Consider the following 27,904-nt stretch of genomic DNA (forward strand, 5'->3'; position numbering starts at 1 on the left):
TTTGTATTTTATTTTTAGCTTTACATTTTCGTTGTTATAGATTTAAAGAATTTGAACATTTTATTTATTTTTTTCTTTTTCTTTTATTTTTGTTGTTATAAATTTAAAGAATTTGAACATTTTATTTATTTTTTTCTTTTTCTTTTATTTTTGTTGTTATAAATTTAAAGAATTTAAACATTTTATGTCATTTTTGTATTTTATTTTTAGCTTTACATTTTCGTTGTTATAAATTTAAAGAATTTGAACATTTTATTTCATTTTTGTATTTTATTTTAGTTTTGTTGTTATAAATTTAAAGAATTCGAACATTTTATTTCATTTTTGTATTTTATTCTATTTATGTTGTTATAACGTTAAAGAATTTAAACATTTTATTTAATGTTTGTATTTTATTTTTAGCTTTACATTTTTCTTGTTATAAACTTAAAGAATTTGAACATTTTATTTAATTTTTTCATTTTATTTTATTTTTGTTGTTATAAATTTAAAGAATTTAAACATTTTATGTAATTTTTGTATTTTATTTTTAGCTTTACATTTTCGTTGTTATAAATTTAAAGAATTCGAACATTTTATTTCATTTTTGTATTTTATTCTATTTATGTTGTTATAACTTTAAAGAATTTAAACATTTTATTTCATGTTTGTATTTCATTTTTAGCTTTACATTTCTGTTGGTATAAATTTAAAGAATTTGAACATTTTATTCAATTTTTGTATTTCATTTTTAGCTTTACATTTTTCTTGTTGTAAACTTAACGAATTTGAACATTTTATTTCATTTTTGTATTTTATTTTAGTTTTGTTGTTATAAATTTAAAGAATTCGAACATTTTATTTAATTTTTGTATTTTATTCTATTTATGTTGTTATAACGTTAAAGAATTTAAACATTTTATTTAATGTTTGTATTTTATTTTTAGCTTTACATTTTTCTTGTTATAAACTTAAAGAATTTGAACATTTTATTTCATTTTTGTATTTTATTTTATTTTTGTTGTTATAAATTTAAAGAATTTGAACATTTTATTTCATGTTTGTATTTTATTTTTAGCTTTACATTTTTGTTGTTATACATTTAAAGAATTTGAACATTTTATTTCATTTTTGTATTTTATTTTATTTTTGTTGTTATAAACTTAAAGAATTTAAACATTTTATTTCATTTTTGTATTGTATTTTTAGCATTACATTTTTCGTGTTATAAATTTAAAGAATTTGAACATTGAACATGAACTGCTCTTACAGACTGACAGGCAGCCTATCGCAGTACACTTTACGCACATGCGCTGTAGAGGCTACCATCTCGTCATGGCTGACACTGGCTGGCCGGGCTGTGCGAGGAGTTTGAAAGGCGTCGTATTGGACTTGTGTGGCGTTTTATATGACAGCGGGGAGGGCGGCGGGGTTGCCATTCCTGGCTCGGTTGAAGCTGTGAAAAAGTGAGTGAATATATAACTTGTTATTGTTAAATATGTGCATGCCTATTGGAGCAAAGTGCATGCACACTCTGCTAACTTGTGTACTTCCTTGCAAGACTCCCACTGTGTGTGCATGTGCGATTAAACCAGTGCTGCTGCATATTTGATCTGTCTCTCTCTCCAGTGTCACTGCCTCAAACTGTGTGCTCCCACCTCAATCTGACCTCCTGACCTTTTTTAAAGGCTCAAGGCGTCTGATCTGCAGCTGCGCTTCTGCACCAATGAGACCCAGGCCACCAGAGAGAAGTTTGTAGCCAAGCTGCAGAGACTGGGCTTTGACATCTCAGTGTCTGAGGTCTTCTCTCCTGCTCCTGCAGCAGTAGCTGTCCTCAAGGAGAGGGGGTTACGGCCCCACCTGCTGGTGTATGATGGTAATGCTTCAAAATGTCAAGACTTGTGTGCATTTTGACAGTAACTTTTGGTTTTCCTCAGCATCTCTGACCCTATACATCAGTGGTTCTTAACCTATTTTCCTTGAAGCTCCCCTACTTTTTTTTTTACCCTAAAAAAAAATTACAAATCCTCAAACAAAATCCTCAATTTGAATAAAGTGATTCAGTGTATTAAAGGGACTGTTTGTAACTTCTTACACGTATAAATCTGCGTGTGGCTACGCTGTTCAGACTCAGACTCCAACACAAACTACACGGAAGCACCAAAACAGCAAAGTTGTATCTAGTGAAGCCCGTCTTGCAAAACAGTTCTGGCTGCGGTCGGAGGACGGGGGGGGAGACCGTAGCTTTGGTCTCCAGGGCCGGAGTCTCTGCTGTACTCCTCTGCCTGCATGCATGCTTGCATTCACTCACACGCCGCGCTCGTTCTCGCTATTTCACTCCACTCTCACGTTTATGCGCGCACACTACATACTGCAGAAGAGTTAGTAGCTCTGAGAATATCTAGTGAATGTACAGTGGACGTTTGTGCAGAAGTAACTGCTGCAGCTCCTCCAGACCAACAGAGGTTTCCCGTGTCTTGTGAAGTGACGGGGCTCCGCACCGAGTAACGTTATCGTCTCTGACCAAAACTCCGGTGTCTCCCCTGTTTCCTCCGGCCGCAGTCGGGAGGCTGAAGCAGGAAAAGCCGACACTAGGATCAGCAGTGATTCATGGAGAGACCTTCGTCTGGTCAGCTAACATTACTGCCAAGCAGGTGAAATATAGAGTGATATTGTGGTTTTAGCTGACGTGTGTCGCCTCACTGTTTTGAGTGATGCTCGTTCATGTCTATTTAGAGCGAGCACAAGCGCGAGCCCGACGCTGACTTTCGTTGACTTAACGGCCACAGGTGTCGCTGTTAACTAGCATTTCTGATTCTTACAAACAGTCCTTTTAAATTTCATTTTTCATTTAATTTTCTTTTTTTTAGTTTTTGAGGAATAAACTATATCAGATTTTGGCTTTACAGACAAATTGATTTTGGTCTTCTCATGTTGACATTATGAAAAATATAGAATAACACCAGACTTATTCTTTTAAATGATCCAACCCTGAAAAGGATTCATGTTTACTCTTCTGCAGGACTTCTCCCTGAGTTTGACAGCGTTGACAAGACCGACCCAAACTGCGTGGTGATCGGAGACGCAGCTGAACATTTTACCTACCAGAACCTGAACGAGGCATTCAGGGTCCTTATGGGCCTGGAGAAGCCAGTGCTGTTCTCTCTAGGCCAAGGGTAAGAGGACAGTAGTCAGTCATTATATTGTTTAATCCAAGTAATAAGCACAACGTGTAATACACAATGTCTTCACAGAACTAAATATGTGTGATGTTTTGCTCTCGTCATAGGAGATACTACAAGGAGACAGACGGTTTGAAGCTAGATGTCGGGGTGTACATGAAAGCTCTGGAGGTACAGTAGGTGCATTGTTTGCATTGATATATTTATTAAGAACATGTGAACAATGAATAATTATTGTTATCGTCTTGTTTCCCTCCAGTATGCCTGTGATTTAAAGGCTGAAGTAGTTGGAAAGCCATCCCCAACCTTCTTCCAGAGTGCTCTCAATGACATGGGGCTGCAACCGCATGAGGTACGTAACAACAGAGGGTCTGTTCATTCATGCCACACTTTTTAAATAACAAATTTTTTAATCTTCGAGTTTGGGAGAAGGTATCAAGTATGTTCAAATCAAAAGACTCGAGTCTAACTGAAGTCATGAGTAACTGGTGTAAAAGTCCAAGTCGAGTCTAGAGTCATCAAATTTGTGACTCAAGTCCACACTTCTGCGTCCCCAGTGTAGAATTGCAAATATACAGTATATAGATATAAAATGTATGTGTCACGAAACTCTATTTCTGGCCACATTTCAGCATCCATTCATCCATCCATCCATCCAGACTGACTGTCCAGTATGTTGTGCAGATTATTTCTATAATGTATTGTAATGGCCTTTACGGTTTCAAGATGTTTACTCGTCTTCCTCCTGGTTTCGCACCCATTCCCAGCAGCCACCTGTTGATGTGTGATGCGCTGTAGTGCTGAGTAGGGCTGGGCGATATGGAGAAAATCAAATATCATGATATTTTTGAACAAATACATCACTTCACACATCACTTATGCCATATTACGATATTACAATATCCAAAATCTAAGACGATATCTAGTCTCATGTTCACGATATCGACAATTATTGATATATTGGCCAGCCCTAGTGCTGAGCTGTTAAAACTCCACACACTTTAACTTTTTTAAGAGTTAAAGTGTAGTTTAATATGTCACATTCGTAGTTTAATGTCACATATTAAGGTGCTTACTTCTACACACCTCCTAATTGTTAGCTTGACGTATTCAGCCACCGGCAGCTGGAACAGGAAGACTCCTGCTGGAACCGATCACAGAGCGAAGCCAAGACGCTGCCTGTTTCTCAGCAGGTGTCTGAACATGTGTTTAATGTGTGTCCCTGGTATCTGCTCATCTCTGAGTATAAAGAATGTGCCACAGTCGCTCTATAAGCTTCTCTATTTTTGGACCTGGCAACCCAGAGAAAAGCCGGGGTTCATCTCAGCCTAAGCCTCGCTCTTTTCTCTGGATTTCTTGTCTTTCACTGAAACACACGGATATATCCAAAGCTACATCTGCTGCTCTTTACAAAGCCTTCTGTTACTCTCACAGGCTTTTCATGGATAGATGGTGAAACTGACTGGTATCATTCCTTTCAGAAGGAGTTACCAAACCCTTGAGATTACCTTCTCTAATCAGAAGTTGTGTTCCTGTCACAGAACAACCTGCTGGACCTCAAAGAGAGGATTCAATCTTGTTAACTTTATTTCAGAAATCACATTCTTTCACACTAATAGGCAATGGCGCAAACTCATGCTTGTGTGACAACAAGCACCTGGGGTCAGAATATCCTAAGATCCTATCTTTAACTGTTTGGTAACCATGGTAATTAGGGTGAGCACCTGATTTAGGAAAAATCCTTTATACATAAACAGTTCCTGAGTCAATGTTCCTATCCTAACTTCAGATAAAAAAAATGTATTACACAAGCATCCTAACTTCCCTAAATTTTAAATAAACTCTTCTAACTTTAGGATGACCGTTAAAGGTGCTATTGATAATATTCAACCACTAGATTTGCTTCTGTAATTCCAAGAAGCAAATGCTGCTCTGTAGTAGCTGCCCACTGCTCCTAATCTACTAGGATGGGTTAAATGCAGTAGCTAAATTTCACTGTGTTCTGTGTACAATGTGTGACAATAAAAATTTGATTTACATTTACATATTGGGGGAAAATCCTATCATAGACTCTTCCTATCGTAACTTAAGACATAAGATAGGAAGTTTCTGTAATGCGGCCCCAGTGGAGAGGATAGCTGAGACGTTTAAAAAAGAAACCTGAGGAGAAGGGAGGGCAGGCTGAAATGGATCCGCCAAGTGCTGATGACGCTGAGGTAGGATTTAGGAACAATAGGAGGAGATAACTACTGGCACTCTTGGTGAAATAAATATATATATATCAGAATTGTTTAACCTCAACCCCTTTAACAAACAGGTTTAATGTATGACCTATCAATCCCCAAACTCAGTGTTTCCCAAACTTTTTTTCTGGGGACCCACTCTTTAAAAATCACAATCCGTCGACACCCAATTTACAACAGGCCTCGTCTATAAATCGTGAAAAGTGCGTAAATAAGCGTTCATGACCATTTTTACTGCCATTTCCACATCACCTTATGTTACCTTGAATAGGTAAACCAGCCACGTCGAAGAGAGATATACGTTTGATAAATCACAACTTCGTTTAATGCATGTTATTGAAACCATATACACATGTTAAATACTTTATAAATGAGACCAAATACATGCATTCAGACTGAATTAACAGGCTCTCGTGTTTTCCCCTCTCATCAGTAAAACAAACAGAATGTACACTGACCTTTCATATCAGATTCAATGTTATAAGTAGGCTACAATTATCAGAACAATACGAACATTCAGGCTCCCTCATGTGGCTTAAAGGTGTACTGCAGTTATAAATCTTTAATAAAAAACTATGGAAGAAATTCTTCAAATTTATTTGGTGACTCTAATAACATAGACCCAGTCTTTGGGAATGACTGCCCTAAGTTATGATAACACATTTACAAGTGATGTTGGCATGTAATTAAACTGCAGGTAGGCAGATATTTCGGGTTTTATTTTACATTTCTGTATCTCACTCAGCATAACAGCAGTTAAAAAAAGTCCTAAACTAAATTATAATGTTTTTCCTCTCCCTCCTCTCTTGCAGGCACTGATGATTGGAGACGATCTGGTGAATGATGTGGGCGGGGCCCAACGCTGTGGCATGAAAGGCGTACAAGTCAGGACCGGCAAATACAGGTCAGTGATGTCTTGAAAACACAAACGCTCTCACAGAGAGAATTACAGTTTCCTCGACACAATCTACCAAACCTGAACATGACTCCTTATTGGCCAACGCTGGCCAACAGGTGTTCCTATTGGTTGGTCAAACTATCCACGTCAGTGTGTGCCCTGCTGAAGTATCCTTGAGTATGATACCAGCTCAATATTAACATAAAGCATAGCCTGATGTTAAATCTTTATGTTTTTGGAAAAGGTTTAGCTGTTTTGAAGAAGAGTATCCAAATAATAGAGGACAAGCCATAAATCAGAGTAAAAATCTATACAACTATCTGCCAGTAGAGGGCGCCCCCGCATCAGGATTGTGAATGTCAGTTTCCTCTAGTACACACAGAGGCTTCCTGTGAGCCAACCACCTCATTCTTCAGTCTTTCCAGATTTGTTTATTTGATCGAGAATCCGCCGAAAATAGCTTTATTCTCTCCACATGTTGAACGCGACTCGCCCACAAGGTCGTAGTCACCGACGGATTTATGATCCCAAATCTGGAGATTACTGGGGCGCCTTTCATATGGTGTAATTACAAAAAACATATGGTTGATTATTTTAGAGGATATATGTGGTACTTATGGCTTGACGAAAAGAGAAACGTGACTGGGAGTAGGAGTTATGGAACCACACATTACATCACGTATATGCTGTACATTATAATGCATGTTCACAGTCATACAATAACTGGTGTTTTTAATGTTTTCTTTCTGTATGTAATACTACCTTAGCTCAAGATTTTATATGTGTATTTAAGAAATTATGTATGGCACTTTTCTTATTTCAAACACAGCACCAGTTACTTTGAAGCAGTAGTGGAACAAGTATTTAGATCTCTAATACGACAATATAAAAATACTCTATTACATCTAAAAGTAGCTTTTGAGAATTTCACATTTAAGTTTAAAAGTCCTAAGTATTAGCAGCAAGTTTGTCTCCCGGTGGTGTTACATTAAACTTCACTTCTGCTACTCACTGCTACACTGTACTGCTTTGTAATTTTAAATACAATAATATACTGCATTGTTTGCCAAACTTTTTGACAGATTCATTGTTACAAGTCGGCTACAATTATCAGAACGATACGAACATTCAGGCTCCCTCGTGTGGCTCAGAGGTGTACTGCAGATATAAATGTTAAATATAAGACTATGGAAGAAATTCTGCAAATGTATTTGGCGACCCGAATAAAATCTACAGTCTTTGGGAATGACTGATATACTACATTGCATCATATTATCTGACTTTATCATGTGTGTAAAATGTAAAAAACACTCAATAACTAGTAGCTTCAGTTGTCAAATACATGTAGTGGAATAGGAAGTGCAAGATTTCCATTTAAAATGTAGTGGAGTACAACTATAAAGTTGCCTAAACAAGTGGAAGTACCCGTACATGTACCTCAAAATTGTACTTAAAAACGGTACATCATGGAACAGAGCAGTACTTAAAAGAACAAAATAAATGCACTTTGTTACTTTCCACTCCTGCTCTTCCCTGATATTGTTGCCTCTGCCAAGGAGGTTATGTTTTAGGTTTGGTTTGTTTGTTTGTTTGTTTGTGTGTTTGTCAGCAGGATTACGGAAAAACTACTGCTCCAATTTTCATGAAACTTGGTGGAAGGGTGTAGCATGGGCCAAGGAAAGAACGCATAAACATTGCAAGATAGGGCATGGCCTTGGCGGAGGTTTACGCTCTCCGAGTGTTCTTCTAGTTTCCATCCTGTTTGGCTGTAAACCACCGATTAGTCTGAAGAGCGCCGTGCATGATGAGCTGCTCCTACTACTGCGTGCTGGCATGCGGGTCACGTGACCAGAGAACGCTGAGTAATCTTCTTGAGCATCAGTCAGCTCTAATCCTGCACTAAGAGCACAGTCACCCACTGTAAAACCTGTCCTCTTGTCCGTGCCGAGTTATTTTTGCGCGCATGACGTCAACATGTGGGTGTGTGTGTGTGTGTGTGTTCCACCTTCATGTGCTTTTGTGTATGTTACTGGCATGTACGTGCATGCGTGTTTCACCTGCATATCTGTGTCGGTATGCGAGTTCTGAAGCCAACAGTATGCAGTCGGCACAAGTACAGGAGAATGAACTCAGTGGACTGGGCAGAATCTATGTGGTTTAGGTGACTTTGCCATCTTTCCCCAGCAGCTCAGTTCAGCTCCAGTGTGCTGACACTCTGAGCAGTGTCTGATATACTCAACTAAACACCAGATTAAATTATATCACTGCTCATCCTGTTCTCTTTTTTGGAGGAGAGAGCAACTGGTTTGAAATAAGTGGGCTGTTTCCTGCTGAGGAACATATGTGGAATCTGTATTGTGTTACATGACGTGTTGTGTTTCAGCTGTGGCGGTCGAGATTTATGGACTGATTGGTGAATGGAGTTTATGTGGTGAAACACGTGCATGTACACAGGCCTACAGAAAGTTATTAGACATGTGGTCAAAGGAGCAGGGTGTAACATATCGGGTGGATCTATTAGCAGAAATGGAATATAATATTCATTACTATGTTTTCATTAGTGTATAATCACCTGAAACTAAGAATCGTTGTGTTTTCATTAGCTTAGAATGAGCCCTTCATATCTACATAGGGAGCAGGTACCTAAGTTACGAATCCTGCTAAAGCGAAGGCATGACCCGCCATACTCTGCCTCCGATTGGCTCGCTTGTCTTCGTTGGTTGGATTGGTTAGGTTTTGGCATGAGGAGTGAGATTGGTTGGTGCTAGGGTAAGAATATCATGTTAAACCAATCAGTAGAGATGTTCAGCTATTTTCCTTCCTGATATCGATTCCGATTCCTGAACTCGCGGTATCGGCCGATACCAAGTACCAATCCGATACCAGCGTGATAAAAAATATATATAGTAGTTATCATCATTATTATTATTATTATTATTATTATTATTATTATTATTATTATTATTATTATTATTTAACAGCTGTTTACTACTGACCATGTATGGATGTGTTATGATTACTATCTTAGTTGTATGGCCTGGCTCAGGTTAAATCCTGTTGTTGTTTGCTATCATCACGTGACAAACTACCTGCAACCAGTTCTTCTTCGCTGCTCTAAAACAGTAGTTGCCAGCGGCAGCTATGATACATCCAGGGCGGCAGCATAGTGAAGGCTATTGTTTTTGAGCGGCGAACAAGATTAAACAAGTTCTGGTTAAACAGATTGAATTTTTTCTGGGTTTAATAATGATGGTATTGTGTGGGTGCACAGTCTGGTGTACTCGCCCATACCTGATCAGGAATTTTGGGAAGTATTGGATGCATTTCCGATACTCTGAGCGAGGCGAACGGTTTTGAACTCGGCAGCTCACGTTACCGCAGTCTTGGAAAGGGAGGAGTGAGTGGAGGGGTACTCAGTTGGTTGCAATCTGCAACCAAACTACTAGATGCCGCCCAAGTCCTTTAAATAATGGTTCAGAACAGTGCAGTAAAACGACTCTATAGTGTTTATCAAGCTCAATGTTCTAGTTTCTGGACTGGATTCAAGGAGTTGAAGTTGTATCATCAATTGTCACTTTTGGTCTATTTTTTAGTCTCTTACTTTTAATCAGTTTGTGTGTGAGTGAGTGTTAACAGAAGACACACACCAGCCGGTAACAGGAATTAAAATTTGTGCATTAAATTAGAATGAATGGCTGCAAAAGTGAGCTGTAATTTACTCATTTAACATAGACGCCTCGTAATATCCCAGATCCTTCACCAGACGTATTAGACTATATTGTATACATTCCCTGAGGACAAGAAGAGAAACAGTGACAGCAACAGTGTTTCCGTGGGACTGTGAGTGAGCAGCAGACGTGAGATTTAGCGTTATTTAGCCCAACAGGCCCAGTGAACCCAGGCTTGCTGGGAGCAGCTATAAACCCCTCAGTCAGATCTGTGAAAACACAGCTGTTTCCAAGTCAACCAGATGCTGCGCAGGCCTCCAGTTCCCATCAGGCTTGAAAAAAGTGCTTCAAATACCCCAGGCCCGGTGACAAGACAGGAAGGGAAAAAGACACAAATCACAGACAAATCTAATCATATCAGCTTATTTTGAAAAGCTTTTGACGTGACATACTGTTACTTAGAAAAGACTGCATAAATTCTTTAAGCCTAATTCAGATCTGTCAGATCTGCTGGGACTTTTCACTGTCTGCTTTCCTACTGTCCTCACAGTAAAGTCTTATTATAATAGACGATTTGAGGTATTTCATCAGGTCAGATGGTGCATAATGTGTATTCACATTTACATAATCTGTCTTTATTTTGTTAGAAAAAGATAAAAACGTAGGTTTAAGTAAATTAATGCATGTTATCTTAGGGTTTCACACGCAACAGCTCACTGTACTTTTTCATATGATGCACAGTACATGCATGTGCTTGTTATGTTCTTGTGATGGCTCCTGCAGATTAAATTCAAGAACGGAGGCCAAGCGAAGAGATATAACAGTGCCCTGCCAGTAATGGCTGTTGAGACTATAGGTGTAATATAGGGGTAATTGTAACAGGGGAGTGTTCTGCTAGCAGTCAACTTTCCCTTGTTCTTAAATAATGAGCGAAAGTTAGTGCACTTCCCTCGGGGGAGCCAGAGAACCCTTTGCTCTCTAATGTAGAACAGCTTTGCAGAGAGGGGCCTACACCAAAAAAGTGGTTGGAAATTATATGTAAGTATGGCGATCTGAGCGCTGATGTTGATCAGCTGCATGGGAACAATCTGCCAACACGGCGCTCTGCTTTAACCCCTGCTCAGCCTTTCGGCTCTGTAGGTATGTGTTGAAGGGTAGACACAACGTTAAAGCTGCAAATCAAATCTCAGTACTTTAATACTGAATTCTGTTCATACCACAGAGTATATAAAACAGCCACATATCGAAAATCAGTACCAGATTTTTCCTGATTTATATTGTTGAGAATTTTGATAAAGCCCTTTTAGTAAAAAAATGTGCCTATAATAAGCTTAATGTGGTATTAAATCTGTTTTAATTCGTTGTTTTTTTTGGCCACTTGGGGGCAGTAGAACAAACTGTAAACACAGCCATGACATATTACCACATATACCCTTTTCCCAACAAAATTAGCGCGTATATGCAGGTTTTTTAAGCATGGGAAAACCCACAAAAATAGGCGATAGACTCCTTCCCATAGTCAGTATTGCGTGCCGTTGCACTGGCCTTTCTGTTTTTTTTCCCCTGGTGTGTCAAGTTCAACGTCACGGATGCGCCAGCCGGCACCGGAAGCAGGGTTAGTAAAAAGTAAAAACGTTGCGTTGCTTACTTCTTTTTTTATATCTGTTACTCATTCAGTCTCTCTTTGAAACTCTCAAACCAGAGTTAGTGATTGTTGGAACAGTGGAACGACTAACAAAGACAGTTTTGATGAGTTTTATTTTGTTTCTGTCGAGTTTGAATGAAGTTTGTTTTTTACGACAATCAGCGAGGTAAAATCACTGTTTTCTGAATGGAGTCTGGTGGCTTTGAGGAGAGCATTAATTGTATGTTAATAAATTATAATAATTGTCCAAAACCCTTTTGATTTGATTTATTATATATTCACTTCAACGAGCGTCCCAAAAATGTGCTTGTTCGCCCGGGTGTCATGTTTCATCACTACCGATCGGAGCTGGAGCCGATAAGTACTCGTGACTAATACAGTCATTTGTCCTCGGAATGAATGCCGATTGTAACCTTTCCCACTAAAGACAGAAGCCAGATGTTTGTGGGTTTTGAGTTGATATGTTGATTATGTTAGCAAACCATTGCCTAACACAGCTAACAACATCTTCTGTTATGATACTGGAAGAGTGGTCAGAGTATGAGTGTGCTGTCCTTTTCTCTGTCCTGTGGCTCACACTTTTAAATAGTCATCTCCTGCGGTCTGTGCCTCGACTGGTCCTGTGTCTGTGTTTCTGTTCTCTTATCTTCAAGGAACTGCATCGGCACAGAACCGGGTAGCTTTGAAGCATCATAAAAGCAGGTTCACATCATGCTGTTCCTTCATGCTCTATTTGTAAGCCAATTTAATTGCTACCGCTAACCGACACAATTAGTTTCTGACCCTTTTGGTCTTTGGCATGCTGTCTGTGTCTCTCTGTGTATTTCAGGCTTTTCATTTAAACATACACCCTCGGTATTGGCATTTGTAATTCTGCCGAGGAGAAACCAGCGTAGTGATGCGTCAGATACTAACACAGTATTAATAGGTATTTTGAATGAGGGCCAGCGAGTTAGAGGAAAGCCCTTATTAGGATTCCCGTTGGAATCTGGCAGAGAGTGCACAGCAAACATTTTCACACAGCAGCAACCATCTTCAAAACGGTTTACATTGTAAACCTCTCCCTGTGGCCTACGCTTGACTGCTAATGTGAGTGTCGGGGAAGCTGTTTTCCGAGCAGGCCAAGCCAGATTGAACGTCTCGAGAGAGAACTAGTCCCCAATGGTGCAAACTGTGACCAGTTTACCGAAACCGCACCGTGGTTCGTGCCCTTACTGTCTGCGGCCGTCACTGAGAGACGCAACAGGAAGTGAGCATTGTGGGGGGAGGTTAGTCGCCTTGTGATTACCATGCTGATTAGTTTTCCTTCAGAATTGTTTTTTCTGTGCTGTGATTTAGCATGTTTGTTAGAGAACATGCTAGGGTTAGTTTTATGCTGCATTCATGCCATGTTGTCTGCATGTTATTCCCAATCGGGAGCTTCCATGCATCATCGCAAAATACCTCCATTGCCGTCCAGATAGTCACACCCGATAAATGTAAGCTAAACCTAAATTTGCATATTGTTAGTTGGTATTCATTAAAGGTGCTCTATATAATATTCAGAGCATTAATATAGCAGCAAACAACTATTTGCTATGTAAAGATATAGAGGAGTGATGTCTACCTGAGCAGAGAATGAAGTCACTCTCCCTCTGTGTGTGTTGTAATCCGAGCTTCTCCTCGCTTTGTTGACATGCTTTTAGTGCATATTTGTGTATGTGAGCGTGCCCCATTGGCTACCTCATGGCTGCCTTTTCTGTACTGCTTTCATATGGTGGTTACAGCTGATAACGCCATCCCCATTGAGGGCGACGTTGCGGAAGTGGAGCATCCACCCTCCGGTCAGAGGTCAGAGGTCAAGGGACCCTTTGAAAATGGCCATGACAGTTGATTTTTTCTTCAGATGTAACTGCCAGCAATTTAGTGTATTTGCAGCCATTTTGCTACTGGTTTGTTGACACTTTGTTTCTCTTAACTGGGAGATATTGTAGCTGTTAGAAATTCCTGATACCTCTAACTTGAAATTAAAACTCACATACAGTCTATGGTCTGAACAATACAATGGGAATGTGGCGTTAGGATGTTAACCTTCAAATGTAAGCATGAGTGTGTTCAGCTCAAAACCGCTGACAGCTCAGACAGATGAAAGGCGAGTCAATGTGTGTTATGACTCTGCCAACTGTATAACATAGTATTAACCACAGTGGTTAACACACACCTTATCAATGAAGCTGTTGTGCTATGCACACATGGAGTATTGTGCACAGAGTAACATCAGTTGGAACACACCGTTCTCTCAACAGATGGTCGGTATGCAAATATTCATCGCTATCACCGTAACTGCTGCTCCTGTAATCGTAGTCATCAGAACCAGCGGGCCTGAGACGGATGTGGAGCGATAGTCAAAAGGATGTGGTTTTATGCCATAATGCAGTCCTCTAATGTGACCTATTAAGTCTTGTGACTTTTTGGCACCAATAAACTGTAAAATTATCCCCATCAATCCAGTTCAGGTCAGGTCCGGAGAAATCAGTCGCCAGCGTCCAGCATGCATGGGCCGAGTCCCGCCCCTCCCCTCCCAGCAGCCCAGACTGAGCTGACTGGGCGAGTGGCACATAACCTGTGATTAGTGGGGATAGCCAGAGCAGATTTCCACTCGTCCCCGTAATGAAGTCAGGCAAATGAAGCCATTATCAGTGCGTCGAATAGAAGGAAGCACTGCTCATTAGGGAAAGCAAATGGCCCATCAGACTGAGCAAACAGATTATAAGAGCGAGTTACAGCTCTCACAGTGGAAAGATCTTTGCTATCAGCTTAATATAATATAGTGGTCAGGATTTGTGTAATAACAAATCTTTAATTGCTAGCACAATATTGTGTCAAAAGAGGATTGACTATATTCTCGCTTCTCAAGTGGCCGCAAGCTCTAACTTATACTTAAAGGGATAGTTTGGGTGTTGTATGAGTTACGTGTCCATAGTCGGTGTATTACCTACAGTAGATGACGGCTAACCGAAGTCACACAATAACAAACTAACTAACCGATCGAGGCAGCGGTAGACTAGCAACTCCCGTGTTCTGCGAGATAAAATTACTGTTTTTTTCAATGGAGTCTGGTTGCTTTGGAGAGAGCCTAAATAACGGCTTCAGATCCCCGTCGGAAACATAGACTGTATAGCTGTCTGACGGCAAGGTAGACCAGCACAAATATTCTAAATATAGCGTACACTTAAACTGATATTGATTTTTCTAGGTGGGTCTTTCTTTTAGGTGGCTAAAATACTTTTTGCTGCGAGCCCCGTCCACAGCAGTACATTGCTTTGCTCCCGTGCAGTAACTCCTGTCTGCTTGTCTAAACTGGGGGGCGTGCCGACCGTCATCTACTGTAGGTAATACACTGACTATGAATAAATACCTCATACAACCCCACTTCAAAACACCCAAACTATCCCTTTAAAACATTTACCTGGATTTTATGTGTCATTATAGCAAGATGTATTGTATATTGTTGCCTTAACATAATTTCTACAGTACAGGAAATCAAACTACTCCGCAAGATCTGAAGTTAAGATTGTTCTGGAGGTTTTTTAATTTTAAAACCAAGCCAAAAAAGCCTTCAAATGCTTTGCATCGTAAGCTGATACATGATGGTGATAGATCTGGGATATATTGCAGATATGCCACATTTAAATCTTTAATGCATGCCCTTGAAAATTGTTTGTTGATTGCTGGTAAAATATCTGTTTTTAATCTTCTCTTCCAGTTTCTGTTTTGTATGTTTTTGCATTAGCCTTCTTATCTTGTGTGCACTAACACTAATTTGAAACATGTAGTACGAGTGTTTTTATTGTTCTGTGTACACAGGGCGCTTATGCAAAAGAGAGTTAACAATTCTCCACCCTGAATAAATATGCAGGTTGAATGATTGATGGGTGAAAGGGTTCATGGAAAAGTGTGAACATCCAACTGCATTATGTGTGCCGACGGAAAGGCGATGCTCTCCCCCTCTGACATAAACAGCCTATCGGATCTCCGTTCTTGTGAATCAAACAGACATCAGACTGAACACAGCGCAGCAGTGTTGGGTTTATGGATGGGCTTTGTCCTCTGCAGATCTGTGACACTGAACCTTGGCAGGGTGACCGTGCATGGCTGTGGTTGCAGCTTAATCTCCTTTATAAACGGAGCGCTGCCCCTGGGATGGCTCTCAGGTACATACTGTATTTCAGCCTAGCTTATCTTTCAGTCATCCACTGGTGTCCTATAGCCTCAATGGCTATGATAATGTACACGGTTTCAAGTGTGTGTGCCCGTCAGACAGGGAGTGATCGTCTGCAGCGTACGTGACTAAACATATTTCAAGGTTTGTATGTGTCAACCCGATGATTGTGACATTTCTTTTCACATGTGATAAAGCCTTTAATTCTCTTTTTGGAGCACACGTTTGAAGAACTGGATTTAATGTGCGATCGTGTCTGAGCAGGTTATGCTTGAGTCGCACTTTCCCCGTACTTTTTGTTCCGTCTTGACCTTTGTGAACTGTTTTTTTCTCTGCAGACGAGCGTGCAGGCATTTTATAGCGTCTAGTACAACAGCACAGTCCCACACCCTGTCCTGTTAACCGCTGTTAGCACATTAGTTTTGTCTGTGTGGGAAGGAAGTGGAGTTATCTCATTTCACTCTTCTCCGCTGAGGGCGTGGGCTGTGAGCTTAAAAGCTTGTCAACTCGACAGCTACAGCATTTTCTGAACGTGTCACTGAGGTCGGTTTGCCTCTGCGCCACCTCAGAGACCCTTTCCTTTAATCCAGTGAATCATACTATGTGCAGAATATGGCCTTTGAACTGAATCCGCAGGGGCCCTCTTTTGTCTCCGGGTCCCCCCGGATCATCAGAGGAACTAAAATCAAGAGCATTGTGACCTGTTGGGTTTTGTTTGTTCTGTGGCAAACAGGCAGATTGGTGTTTGGTACAGTGTTTGGTTTGTTTCCAAGGTAAAACACTGTACGCCCAGAGCAACAGAGACTATATATACAATATACCATACACTCATTCTGTTTGCACTAATCTCTGACCAGCCTCTCACTGTTCTCTGCATCTCCTTTTTCAGTCAGCAGCACTGCCTTTGTCAGGATATTTGCATTTTAAAATAGGAAAATACATGTTGCATAAGAATTTAATTTTTTTTCCACTGCTGGATTTTCCTCCTTTTTAACAGATAGCACATGGAAGCTGGGTTTTGTTGCTTGGATCTCTTTCCTGGCTGCATGCTCCCACCTTATCCATTCTTGTCCCGAGTGGTGGGTGGGTTCTTCTTTTGCAGTGCGTCAGGGTTGCAGCAAATTACAGTTTTCTCAATTGTGAAATCGACTTCACACTTGTGTATTGCTGAGTACCTAAGGAAGTGCCGTGTCGAGTGCAAAGTCCTGAGTTCTGCAGGAAATATGTACTGGTAGTACATTATGTACACTGTGTAATGTATTGAGAGAGTCACTAGATATAACTTGAGTAATACCGGATGCCAAGCAATAGGTCCGTTTTGAACGGGCACTGCGCTAATGAATATATAAATTAGGTTTTCTTAAATTCTTTCTACTATAAACATATAGACTGGATTACATCAGTTTTGTATTTAAGGGCTGCATTTACCACAATTCCATACGGTCCCCATAATTAACTTAGAGTCTAAGCTACATTTTCTTCCCATCCCCATGGATCGGAATCGGCAGCTTTGTGAGGAATGTAAACACAATCAATTCGGGGAATCATTTCTTCATTCAGCCTGCACTCTGTTGTTGGCCTGAGATCCAACACTGCTTTGTCTTTTTTCCTCTTTGTCTCCTAACATTTATATTTATATTCAGATGCTTTTAATAGAATATTCCAGTGAAAACATGAGTTTTAACATCCACTGCTTGTAGGTTTGCTTGCTCTTGCTCACAGAGGACAGCATCTGTAATCCACTCGGATTCACAACAGTTGCAATAGATTCCAATGGTAAGGAAAAGAGTCCAAAATGCCCATAGAAACTTCTCCAACCACCACTGCAGCATAATCTGATTCTCCACTGTGTTTAGCCAACTATAGATAAACACAGACACATCTAACCAAATATAATATATAAACATTTATATTTAGCCAAAGTACTGCCATGTATACAACCATATTTAGCCAATATCAAGCCACTACTGCAGCATAATCCACTTGTCCACTGTCCAACTACAGTATATGCTGTAGAACTGCAACGATTAATGGTTTAATCGATTAGTTGTCAACAATTAAATTAATTGCTAACTATTTTGATAATCGATTTTGTTTTCGTCTTACAATTTTAACCACTTTCACAGTGTGTTTTCAGTTCATGAAAGTTAATATTAACTGTTCTGGTTGCCTAGAAATGTGTTATTCAGAGTTCAGTTTTACTTAGCTCCACCCTCTCGTATCACTTCTGGTTGCAAATAACCAAGATGGAGATGGCCAAAATGCTGAACTCGAGGCTTCAAAACGGCAGTGCACAAACCAACGGGTGACTTCACGGTGACTACGTCCACTTCTCATATACAGTCTATGTTTCAAGCCCACAGGAGGTTAGTATTTGATACTCAAAACATAAGTTTTCAGTGGTGTAATCCTTGTATCTTGTCCACTGTAACAGATAAGAGGTAATTTTAGGTCACGATGATCACAAGTTACCAAGAGATAAATCTGAGCAAAGTACAACAAAGGTAAAATGAGAGTAGAAATGGTGAAGTGAGATTCGTCCCCAATTAAATCTACAACATTTTGTTCTCTTTCATCCGAGCTGCGTTTTGAACCTTCTGTTTGGATCAGATAGACGTGAGGTCAGAACATAACAGGGATTCAGTACAGATTTGAGATGGATGTGGCCGTATAGCTGCACAAAGGGGTTAAAGAGCCTGATGAGACTCCAGTGGGTGCCCGAGCCCCGGCCTATCATCCCTCACCACCCCGGGGTGACAGCTTCCCCTGCCTGCAGGCTCCTCTAAAGCCTGCCGTGCGTTATAAGTCAATGAGATATTAATAATTAACCAGAGCTTTTTTTCACAGTGAGACTAGACTCCCACGGCGAGACAAAGGAGCCGGCCGGGCCGCGGCCACTGAGCCTCTCGATGGTACTTTTCCACCCGTGAGAGAAAGAGAGAAAAGGAGTGAGAGTGGGAGAGAATCGGAGAGCTAAAGCCCACAGATGGCAGGCTGAAACATAGCACTGCCTCTTAAATACATGAACACAGGCTCTTAGTCCTTTCAATGGGGATCCAATCCCTCTTGCAATTACCAATAGACAGGCTGCTTGGCTGGGGGGACTTGGGCCCTTGCCTGGTTTCTACTAGAGCCATTTTTTTCCCTAATGTGTGTGTTTGTGTGTGGTTGCACATGTGTGCATTTTCTGTACTAGAAGCAGGTGACTCAGCAGCCTCTCGCTGCTTGTGAAACACTCACTCACAGTGAGATACAGACACATACACACACAGACACACACAAACGCAAGCAAGTCATCAGCGGCACCGCTAATAATAACATGCTGATGAAAAGAGTGTGGTTAGACCTGGGTCACATGAAGCGTTGCATATTGAGCACAACGCTGACAGGACAGCTGTGAAATGATGAAGGGAGTTTACTTTTGTAAGAATGTGGTCAAATAAACAAGAAGTATTCTTATCAGGTGAAACTGTTTAAAGCTTCGTGATGACTTTTTAATTGTGAAATAGTGACTTTTTACTTTTTACTTACGACTCTTAGAGGATGTTATAATAAAAACACCCTTAAAGGAGCAGCCCACGGATTTAGCATTGCACGTCTATAACTACCAAAATGGACAGTTAAAAAAGAAAGATCAAAACCGATGCAGCAGAACCATAAACCATATATTGGAAGTGGACGTAGTCACCGTGACGTCACTTGTGCACTGCCGTTTTGAAGCCTCGAGTTCGGCATTTTAGCCGTCACCATCTTGTTTTTTTGCAACCAGAAGTGATACGAGAGGGTGGAGCTACAACCGAACGCTGAATAAGACATTTTTAGGTGACTAAAATGTTACAATTTACTTTCATGAACTGAAAACATGCTGTGAAAGGGTTTAAGTTGTCAGACGAAAACACGGACAACTCCCAGACCGCACAACGCCGTGGTAGCAACCTGTCAGTCACAAGGTAGCCACGCCCTAAAGCATCCCCTGCTTTATGGTCTATTTGACTCTAAATGGGACCATAATTTACTAAATGAACATCATGCTGTATTGAAGAAGACTTGAAACTAGAGATTGAGACCATAAACTCATGTTTACAATGTTTACTGAGGTAATAAATCAAGTAAGAAGAAGGCTCATTTTCTCATAGACTTCTATACAATCAGACTTCTTTTTGCAACCAGAGGAGTCGCCCCCTGCTGGCTATTAGAAAGAATGCAAGTTTAAGGCACTTCTACACTGGCTTCACTTTTCAGACCTGGACATTTCCCACTGAGCAGAACCAGAGATATTCTTTTCTTCTTTGTCAAAATCTGGAGCCTGCATTACCCACAATGCAACTTGAACATGACAATTCGGTCAGAGATTCGGGTGATCTATAATGTTTACAAGATTTGTTGTCAAGGACAAGTAAGATAAAACCTGCAAAAACACTCGCATAGTGCTTTTAGTGTCTCTGAGACAGCGAGTGAAGGTTTATGGTTTACGTCCTGTTCGTTTAGTCCCAGATGTGTTTGTGGATGGGAAGGACAGAAAGTTTCCAGTGAGTGGTTTTGACAGTTCAGGATACTCTCTCTCTCTCTCTCTCTCTCTCTGTATCACTGACACAAACACACTCACAAGCATCACCAGTACTCACAGGAGGCTTTCAGAGAGCTACAGGATGGAAAGAAAATCAAGTGGCTCTTCATGCTGCAAACAGGGAATCCCCTTTGTGTCCTGCTCGACTGGAAAGAACCGTTAATCTGTGCAAAGTGTGAAAACCCTACCGCAGCTGTTTGCTGATCATGACTCAACGTTATACAGCCGAGGCGATAACGGCTGCTGCATCGCCACAAAGTCATCAGAGGATGTGACGGCTCCAGCTTTGCATCTGTCACCTCTGTTGCCATAACATGCACATAACATGATGGTGGTTTCCCCCGTTCTGTTGGGCCTAGTTTTCACAAGAGGTTGCAGCTGTATTATTTCAAGGGAGTTATCTTGTGTCTTTCTGTAAATATCAGGTAAACGAGAGAGAGGAAACGCTGGAGTGTGGATGAAGATAAAACCAGGCTGGAACATCTCATCTTCTTTTTCTCTTTCACTCCTTCTGATACACCATCAATATCTCCCGTGACCTTTTATATATATATATACCCGAGCCAGTCGAGCTGTGATCACATTCTCATCCTCCTCGAAGGCCAAGACTCCTGCAACGTCACCGAGCAGCAGGAAACGCATGCAGCTACACACATTTTCTCCACCTCGGGGTGAGGGGAGAAAGCTTTGTCTTGTGTTAGTATCTTATGTCACCCACAAGGCTTGGCTGAACATAAAGGCTATAGTTATCGCAAGGTCGTGTTCTCCTCCAGGTTACGGTTATATAGTCTGCTTTAGTGTGTGAAAAGGCAGTGTTTTGGCTGATGGTGGTGGTATGAAAAACACGCAATGATCTGGCTTGGGTGTTTTTCCGTCTCTCGCTGGCAGGCTGACTCTTTTCCTCTCAGCGTTGTCATAAATGTGATTCCTCACTGCGCGGCCAGGTGACGGCACACATTACAAAATACCTTGGGTGTTACCGTTTTTATTTATTTGGGGCAGAGGATTTTACAACGAGGAAATAGCATCATGAAAATTTCAAGTCGTAGGTCTTGTAGGGTTGCATGCCCACTTGCATTTGTCATGTCATAGCCCTGTTGGTTATCTTCCACTTGGTATTCCTGTTCCTCTTTTTTGATGCAATTTGTCAGCGTTTTGCATATTCTGCGGTGACTTTCAACAGTTTCCTTTTACAAGTAGAATACTTTTGCTTTCATTTTAACTAATGCACATGCAGTTTGGGGTGATTTGGCCTCTTTTTAACTCTGCTACATGTGACTTTAAAGGAACAGTGTGTAACATTTCAGGGGATCTATTAGCAGAAATGGAATATAATATTCATAACTATGTTTTCATTAGTGTATAATCACCTGAATCTAAGAATCGTTGCATTTCAGTTAGCTTAGAATGAGCCCTTCATATCTACATAGGGAGCGGGTCCTCTTCACGGAGTCCGCCGTGTTGCTCCGCCATGTTTCTACAGTAGCCCAGAACGGACAAACCAAACACTGGCTCTAGAAAGTCTTTCACATTTTTCCGTTACCTGAAGGCCACCGTAGTTCTCCGACACGCTTGTAACGTGAGCCACAGAGTGCTAAACCACGTGACCGCCAACCGCCGTCTGACTTACGTTGCTCCTAAAGTAGTGTTATCATGTTAAAGATGGCCTCTTAGCGATGCGAACGGCGCTACCACAGTTTTGCACTTGGCGGCTCATGTTACCGCAGTCTTTGAAAGGGAGGAGTTAGCGGAGGGGTGCTCAGTTCAAATCATAACATGGCAAACTCAAGTCCAACAGGCAACAACAGCTGTCAGTGTGTCAGTGTGCTGACTTGACTATGACTTGCCCCCAAACTGCATGTGATTATCATAAAGTGGGCAGCATGTCTGTAAAGGGGAGACTCGTGGGTACCCATAGAACCCATTTTCATTCACATATCTTGAGGTCAGAGGTCAAGGGACCCCTTTGAAAATGGCAATGACAGTTTTTCCTCGCCAAAATTTAGCACAAGTTTGGAGCGTTATTTAGCCTCCTTCTCGACAAGCTAGTATGACACGGTTGGTACCAAGGGATTCATTAGGTTTCATATGATGCCAGGATCTTCACTCTAGTTTTAAAACTGAGCACGCTACAACCTAAAAATCCTAAGTTGTGTTAAGGTGTTAAAGAAATTAGTGGTGTTTTGTTAACACGTTATTATCACGTTAACATTGACAGCTCTAATCTTATTTCAAAGTTTCCTAAAAAAAATGATATTTCACTGTGTTGAAATCCAGCTGCCGGGAATCCAACCAGGTTTCCCAAAAATCACTCTATTTGTCACTGTGTTCAGACCACAGACATCGCTCTGACTGTCATATACTGTTGGCTCATGTTGAACCTTTCAACTCCACCCTCATGTGTGCCTTATCTGCTTTATCTGCACTGTGCCAAGCGAACAGCACACTCAGCAAAGGTGAGGAGGTTAAGAGAGAAGTGTAAATCGAAATCTGGTGTTTATGTGACAGTTTTGCTTCCTTCTGTGCGCACATCTGTGTCTCTGTGTTAAGCATTAACCGACGGGAAGGTTGTTGTGTCTTTCACCCGACAGTCAGCTACCTTGACGGAGAAGAAGCTACCTTCGTATCCTAATGTTAAACGACCCGCCATCATCATACCTCATCTCTGTCTTGTCTTTGACGCACAGCTGACACTCTTAAGTACTCTCACTATATGAGTCATTCGTATCCACTTTCATTTCATGGAGACACGGCCTGTCCTTATAAAAATGGATCTCCGTGTTTTATAGAACCAAGTATCATGTTATATATCTACCCATGTGACACTCTAAGCTGCTATAATCTTATATTGCTTGAGCAGTATATACACGACACCCATTTCTCAAACTGTTTAATCCACTGTCATGTCATAGCTGTTGTCGGAAGATCAGGGGTGTACAGTACAGTATGTACCCGTTTTTTAAAGCACGTGGATTCATGATTCAGAGTACTTGTTGACTGATTTGATAGGTGTCAGTGTTACACAACACAAGTTTAGGGCTCCACCCAATTATTATTTTCCATCAGCGTTTAAAGGACCAGTGTGTAACATTTAGGAGGATCTATTGGCAGAAATGGAGTATAATATTAATAAGTATGTTTTCATTAGTGTATAATCACCTGAAACTAAAGATGCATGTCCACAGCCTCCGTCCTTTCCACGCTTCCCATTCATTGTCTATGTAAGCAGCCGTGCAATGCATTCTGGTAGCGTGGCGGCGCGATTCGATAGACGGGGTCGTGACGTTGGCCACTCCTCATTTGCATAAAGTTGAGGTCTAGGCTACTTTATAGTAGCCTATGAGGGAAAGCGTTCGTCCAATCAGGTGCCTAGTGGCAACCCATCAAGCATCCAATGCTGCGAAGTGAGGCGATCCCTCACGATAAAAAACGCTCCTATGGACATGTACCATAAGAATAGTTGTGTTTTTGTTAGCTTAGAATGAGCCTTTTAAATCTACATACAGAGCGTGTCCTCTTCACGGAGCCAGCCGCCATGTTTCTACAGAAGCCCAGAATGCACAAACCAAACACTGTTAACGTTTCCTGCTTAGGCCGGAGTTGCTAACGTTACTGGCTGCCGTCGCCGCCTCTCTCTCTCTCTTGCTTCATCACTCACTTCCCAGGTACACACACTCTACGCACTAGCTCTGCTCCAAATGACCTACAACAGCTCTAGATAGGGCCATTTCAGTGGCTTCAGCTGGTTGCAATTTGCAACCTCACCGCTAGATACTGCCAGATCCTGCACACTGCGCCTTTAATCTATCATTATTTTTTTTTGATGAATAAAATAATTAAGTGTGTAAAATGTGAAGAAACCGTGAAAAATGCCCATTTTGCCAGATCCCAAGTGACGTCTTCAAATCATTTGTTTTGTCCGACCACAAGTCTAAAACCCAAACCTTGTGATCATTTAATAACTTCCTGGTGAAGTTTTTTGGTCTTTCATCATGGTAGCAGCTGTGTTGAAGTAAACTCTGGGCTGCTTCCCACCTCCTGCCTCATAGCTGACCTCACCCCTAGGTGAAGGCTGCGCCGCCACATCAGGCTCAGGGACCAAACCTATCTCTTCACGTGTATTGATATTGCATTGACCTGAAGGACGCGCAGCGAGCCGCACATTACCTCATCTGTAACACTAGCTGCATTGTGCTGAATTTTGCATGGTCACATTGACCTGGTTACTCCTTCATTATTCATGGCAACGGGAGGAAAGCAGCAAAATGAATACACACACGCATGCATGCGTGCATATCTAAAAGGCGCAGGGAGATTTTAAAGGAGCATCAGGTTGGAGAGACGGCGTGCTCGGCGCTGTTGGCTTCACTGCCTGAAACATAAGAGCCATGTGACCAACTCGCTTGTGCCTGTGCGTGCGTGTGTGAACTCAATCAGTCCTCGGGGCAAAGAAGGGTGTGGGAGTAATCCAGCACAGGAGACATAACACCCGGACCATTAGCGGACCGGCTCACATAACCCGAGCGCTGGTGGCTGACAGACATGCGTAAACACATGGCATCGCCTCCCCCCCGTATTCACCGTGGCTTCAGTATTCAACACCTCTCCCACCAGCCTCTTCTTTCTGAGGCTACACTTGGGCGGCTCACAAATATTTGCCATGGTCCTCTGCAAGCCCTCAGAGGGCAGGATTAATGGCGGTGTGTGCCGCACACCCAGGGCCAGACAAAGCCTCCCCATCTGGAGCTCCAACCCGTGACTGGGGAACAGAGGCAGCACACAGAGCCTGGTCGAGGCGGCCCGGGGAGGGGGGGGATCTATAGGCACCGCTTCATAAATGAGCAGGAGTCCTGGGCAGTCCTGTAGATGAATGAAGGGGGCGTCTCCGTCTTTTGATGTGATGTGATGGGGAGGGAAAGGGTCCTGCACGCCGGCCTGGGCCTGGTGCCACGCCAAATGGATCACATTTCCCCTACCAGCTGATTAAACAGCCATATCTGCATCCATCACCGGGCCCTGAGCCAGACAATGGCAGCAGCCAGGGGGGAGATAGGCATGGCTGCCTCAGGTCTCCTACAGATTATTCACTATCTAAGAAACCAATTTGAGACAAAATTATGATGACAGCATTGGTCAATTTCTGAAGTTTATGGCCTGTGACCTTTATGTTTGTTTGTTGCATCCATCCACTAGTTGTTGAGATATTTTAGTCTGGACTAGTGAACTACCTCCTGGTCTGAAAAAGTGATTGGTGTTGTCTGGTCTGGGAGTTCTCCATATTTTACAACTTTAACTTTTTCACACTGTGTTTTCAGTTCATGAAAGTTAATTTGAACATGTTGGTCACTTAAAAATGTCTCATTCAGCGCAAAAAAACAAGATGGCAACGGCCAAAATGCCGAACTCTGGGCTTCCAAACTGTAGTCCACAAACCAATGGGTGACGTCACTGTGACTGCGTCCACTTCTTATATACAATCTATAGTTGGTAGGCACTCCAGATACCCAAATGTATTTGTACAAGCACTGAAAAAGTGGGTTTTTCAGGACCTTTTAAAAAGGGCCCAAAATACCACAGTTCATACACATATTAATTTAACATGCTTTAATATTTGTGTGTATTATGAACATTAACTAAACATTTTGCACAAAGTAAACAGCTGTTTTTAACAGGATTAGTCAACATCTGCACCAGATACCTTTTAGTAACATTTTTGTTGCCTAAAAATGTCTCATTCAGAGTTCGTTTGTACTTAGCTCCACCCTCTCGTGTCACTTCTGGTTGCAAAAAACCAAGATGATGACGGTCAAAATACCTAACGCAAAGCTTCAAAACGGCAGTCAACAAACCACAAAGAGAAATGTCTCTTAAAAGAAACTGAAATTTGTGGAGCAGAAATATTTTTTTCTCTTTCTCTTACAACCTTTTAGATTAACAGTATTTCTCAACTGCATCCCCTCTGGGTCCCTCCCCCAGGTTGGAAACCACTGGCCTAAAGCCTCCAAATTATTCTCTTGGTTTTATTTTAAGAAACTGGGTATTTTTGGAATTGGCAGTTCTCATTAAAGTCCCAGTTGGTCTGTTTTAGTTGCCTGTAGATGAATTAGAAAAGTCTGGAACACTGTGTGACAGCTGGTGATGGAGACAAAAAACATGCACTGCCCTGCAGGGGCTTTTGGCGAGCAGCTGCACAGACACCTTTTAAAGTGTGTAGATATCAACACAGCAACTTTTTTAATTTTTAGTACGTTGTTGTTGATCATAAGTGAGCTCTTATGATCACTCTGAGAGGACTCTATTTATTACCGTCCCCTTAAGCTTTAAACCAGACAGCCTTACAGTAATTGTTCCAGTTTGTACAGTCAGTATTGTTAATGTGGCTGATAGCATCAAACTGCTACTCCTTCTTGTTTACCAAGCCTCCAGGCTGTTTGTTCCTGTTTCTTCCCGTGGTGCGTGTCTTTAGGCGTGTGCTTTTTGCTTCTCCTCCCTCAGGCCCAGCGACGAGAGGCACTCGACTGTGACGGCTGATGGCACCGTGGACAACCTGGCCCAGACCGTGGACCTGATCCTCAATCAGAGGCACTGAGTACACTGGAAACTCTCCAACTCACTGTGACCCTGCATGATACAGGCTGGTGCCCAGTAGTATTTTCATATAAATCTTAAAGTGTTGTTTCCAGTAGGAAGGGTGTACTGCATTGAGGTAACATGTCAAACCAGTACAATACCATCCAAGCACTGTATATCCTTTCAACTGTCATTGTACTGTCAAATGTGGGAAACACCCAGACGCCTGATGCTTCACATACTGTGAAACAACCTAGAATCAAATTTGCAGAACTCAGTCTACAAGAGATAAGCTTTTCTTGGGCACGTTAGGGCTGCGCTGTTCATTTGTCAGTACATGATTGGCATAGATAAGGTGACACGAATGTTCCTGTAACCAGCTGCTGACTGACAGTTATGAGGGTAAATCAAGGCCGTCTGTCTGTTCAGACTCCCTGCTATTGTTTCACAATCAAATTCTTCGAGGAGTTACGGTACATGGAGACAGTTTGTAGTCAAACTGGAAAATGCACAATTGAATGCAGCTGTAGTTTATTTTGCCATAAATCTAACATTAATTCATTTTAAGAAGCTGGTTATATGAAGGTAAGGTACTCTCTTACGACGGAGTATTAGGGCCACATTGAGGAAAGAAAAATAAATCTGAGATTTCCAGAGTAAAGTCCTAACATTACGAGAAAAAAAGTTGTATTATGAGAATAAAGTCATAAATGTAAGAGAAATAAGTCTTAATATTATGAGATTAAAGTCCTAATATTATAAAGTAGTCATTTTACATGTTATTTTAGAGGGGAAATAGAGCAGCGTGCCGCCTGTGTGAAAATGAGGAACGTTACGTACTTAAGTATAGGTTTCACAAATAACGAAATACTTAATCTTTTGGCACATCAGCACCACATTATCATAAGTATCAGGACCTTGAAAAGATTGTGCAAGAAACTGTGTTTATTC

General features: G+C 41.3%; 1 protein-coding gene across 1 annotated transcript; it reads left to right on the forward strand.

Annotated features, from left to right (window-relative positions):
* The first annotated feature begins 1,260 nt into the window (after window positions 1-1,260).
* Window positions 1,261-27,674, forward strand: LOC119479158 (phospholysine phosphohistidine inorganic pyrophosphate phosphatase). The gene is made up of 7 exons (XM_037754445.1): window positions 1,261-1,445; window positions 1,668-1,855; window positions 3,002-3,155; window positions 3,269-3,332; window positions 3,421-3,513; window positions 6,217-6,308; window positions 26,879-27,674. Exons 1-7 carry the CDS (start codon window positions 1,288-1,290, stop codon window positions 26,970-26,972), a joined length of 843 nt encoding a protein of 280 aa, XP_037610373.1. The 5' UTR covers window positions 1,261-1,287; the 3' UTR covers window positions 26,973-27,674.
* The last annotated feature ends 230 nt before the right edge of the window (window positions 27,675-27,904 follow it).

This window comes from Sebastes umbrosus, chromosome 20, assembly GCF_015220745.1.
Source record: "Sebastes umbrosus isolate fSebUmb1 chromosome 20, fSebUmb1.pri, whole genome shotgun sequence".
In the NCBI taxonomy this organism is placed as follows: Eukaryota; Metazoa; Chordata; class Actinopteri; order Perciformes; family Sebastidae; genus Sebastes; species Sebastes umbrosus.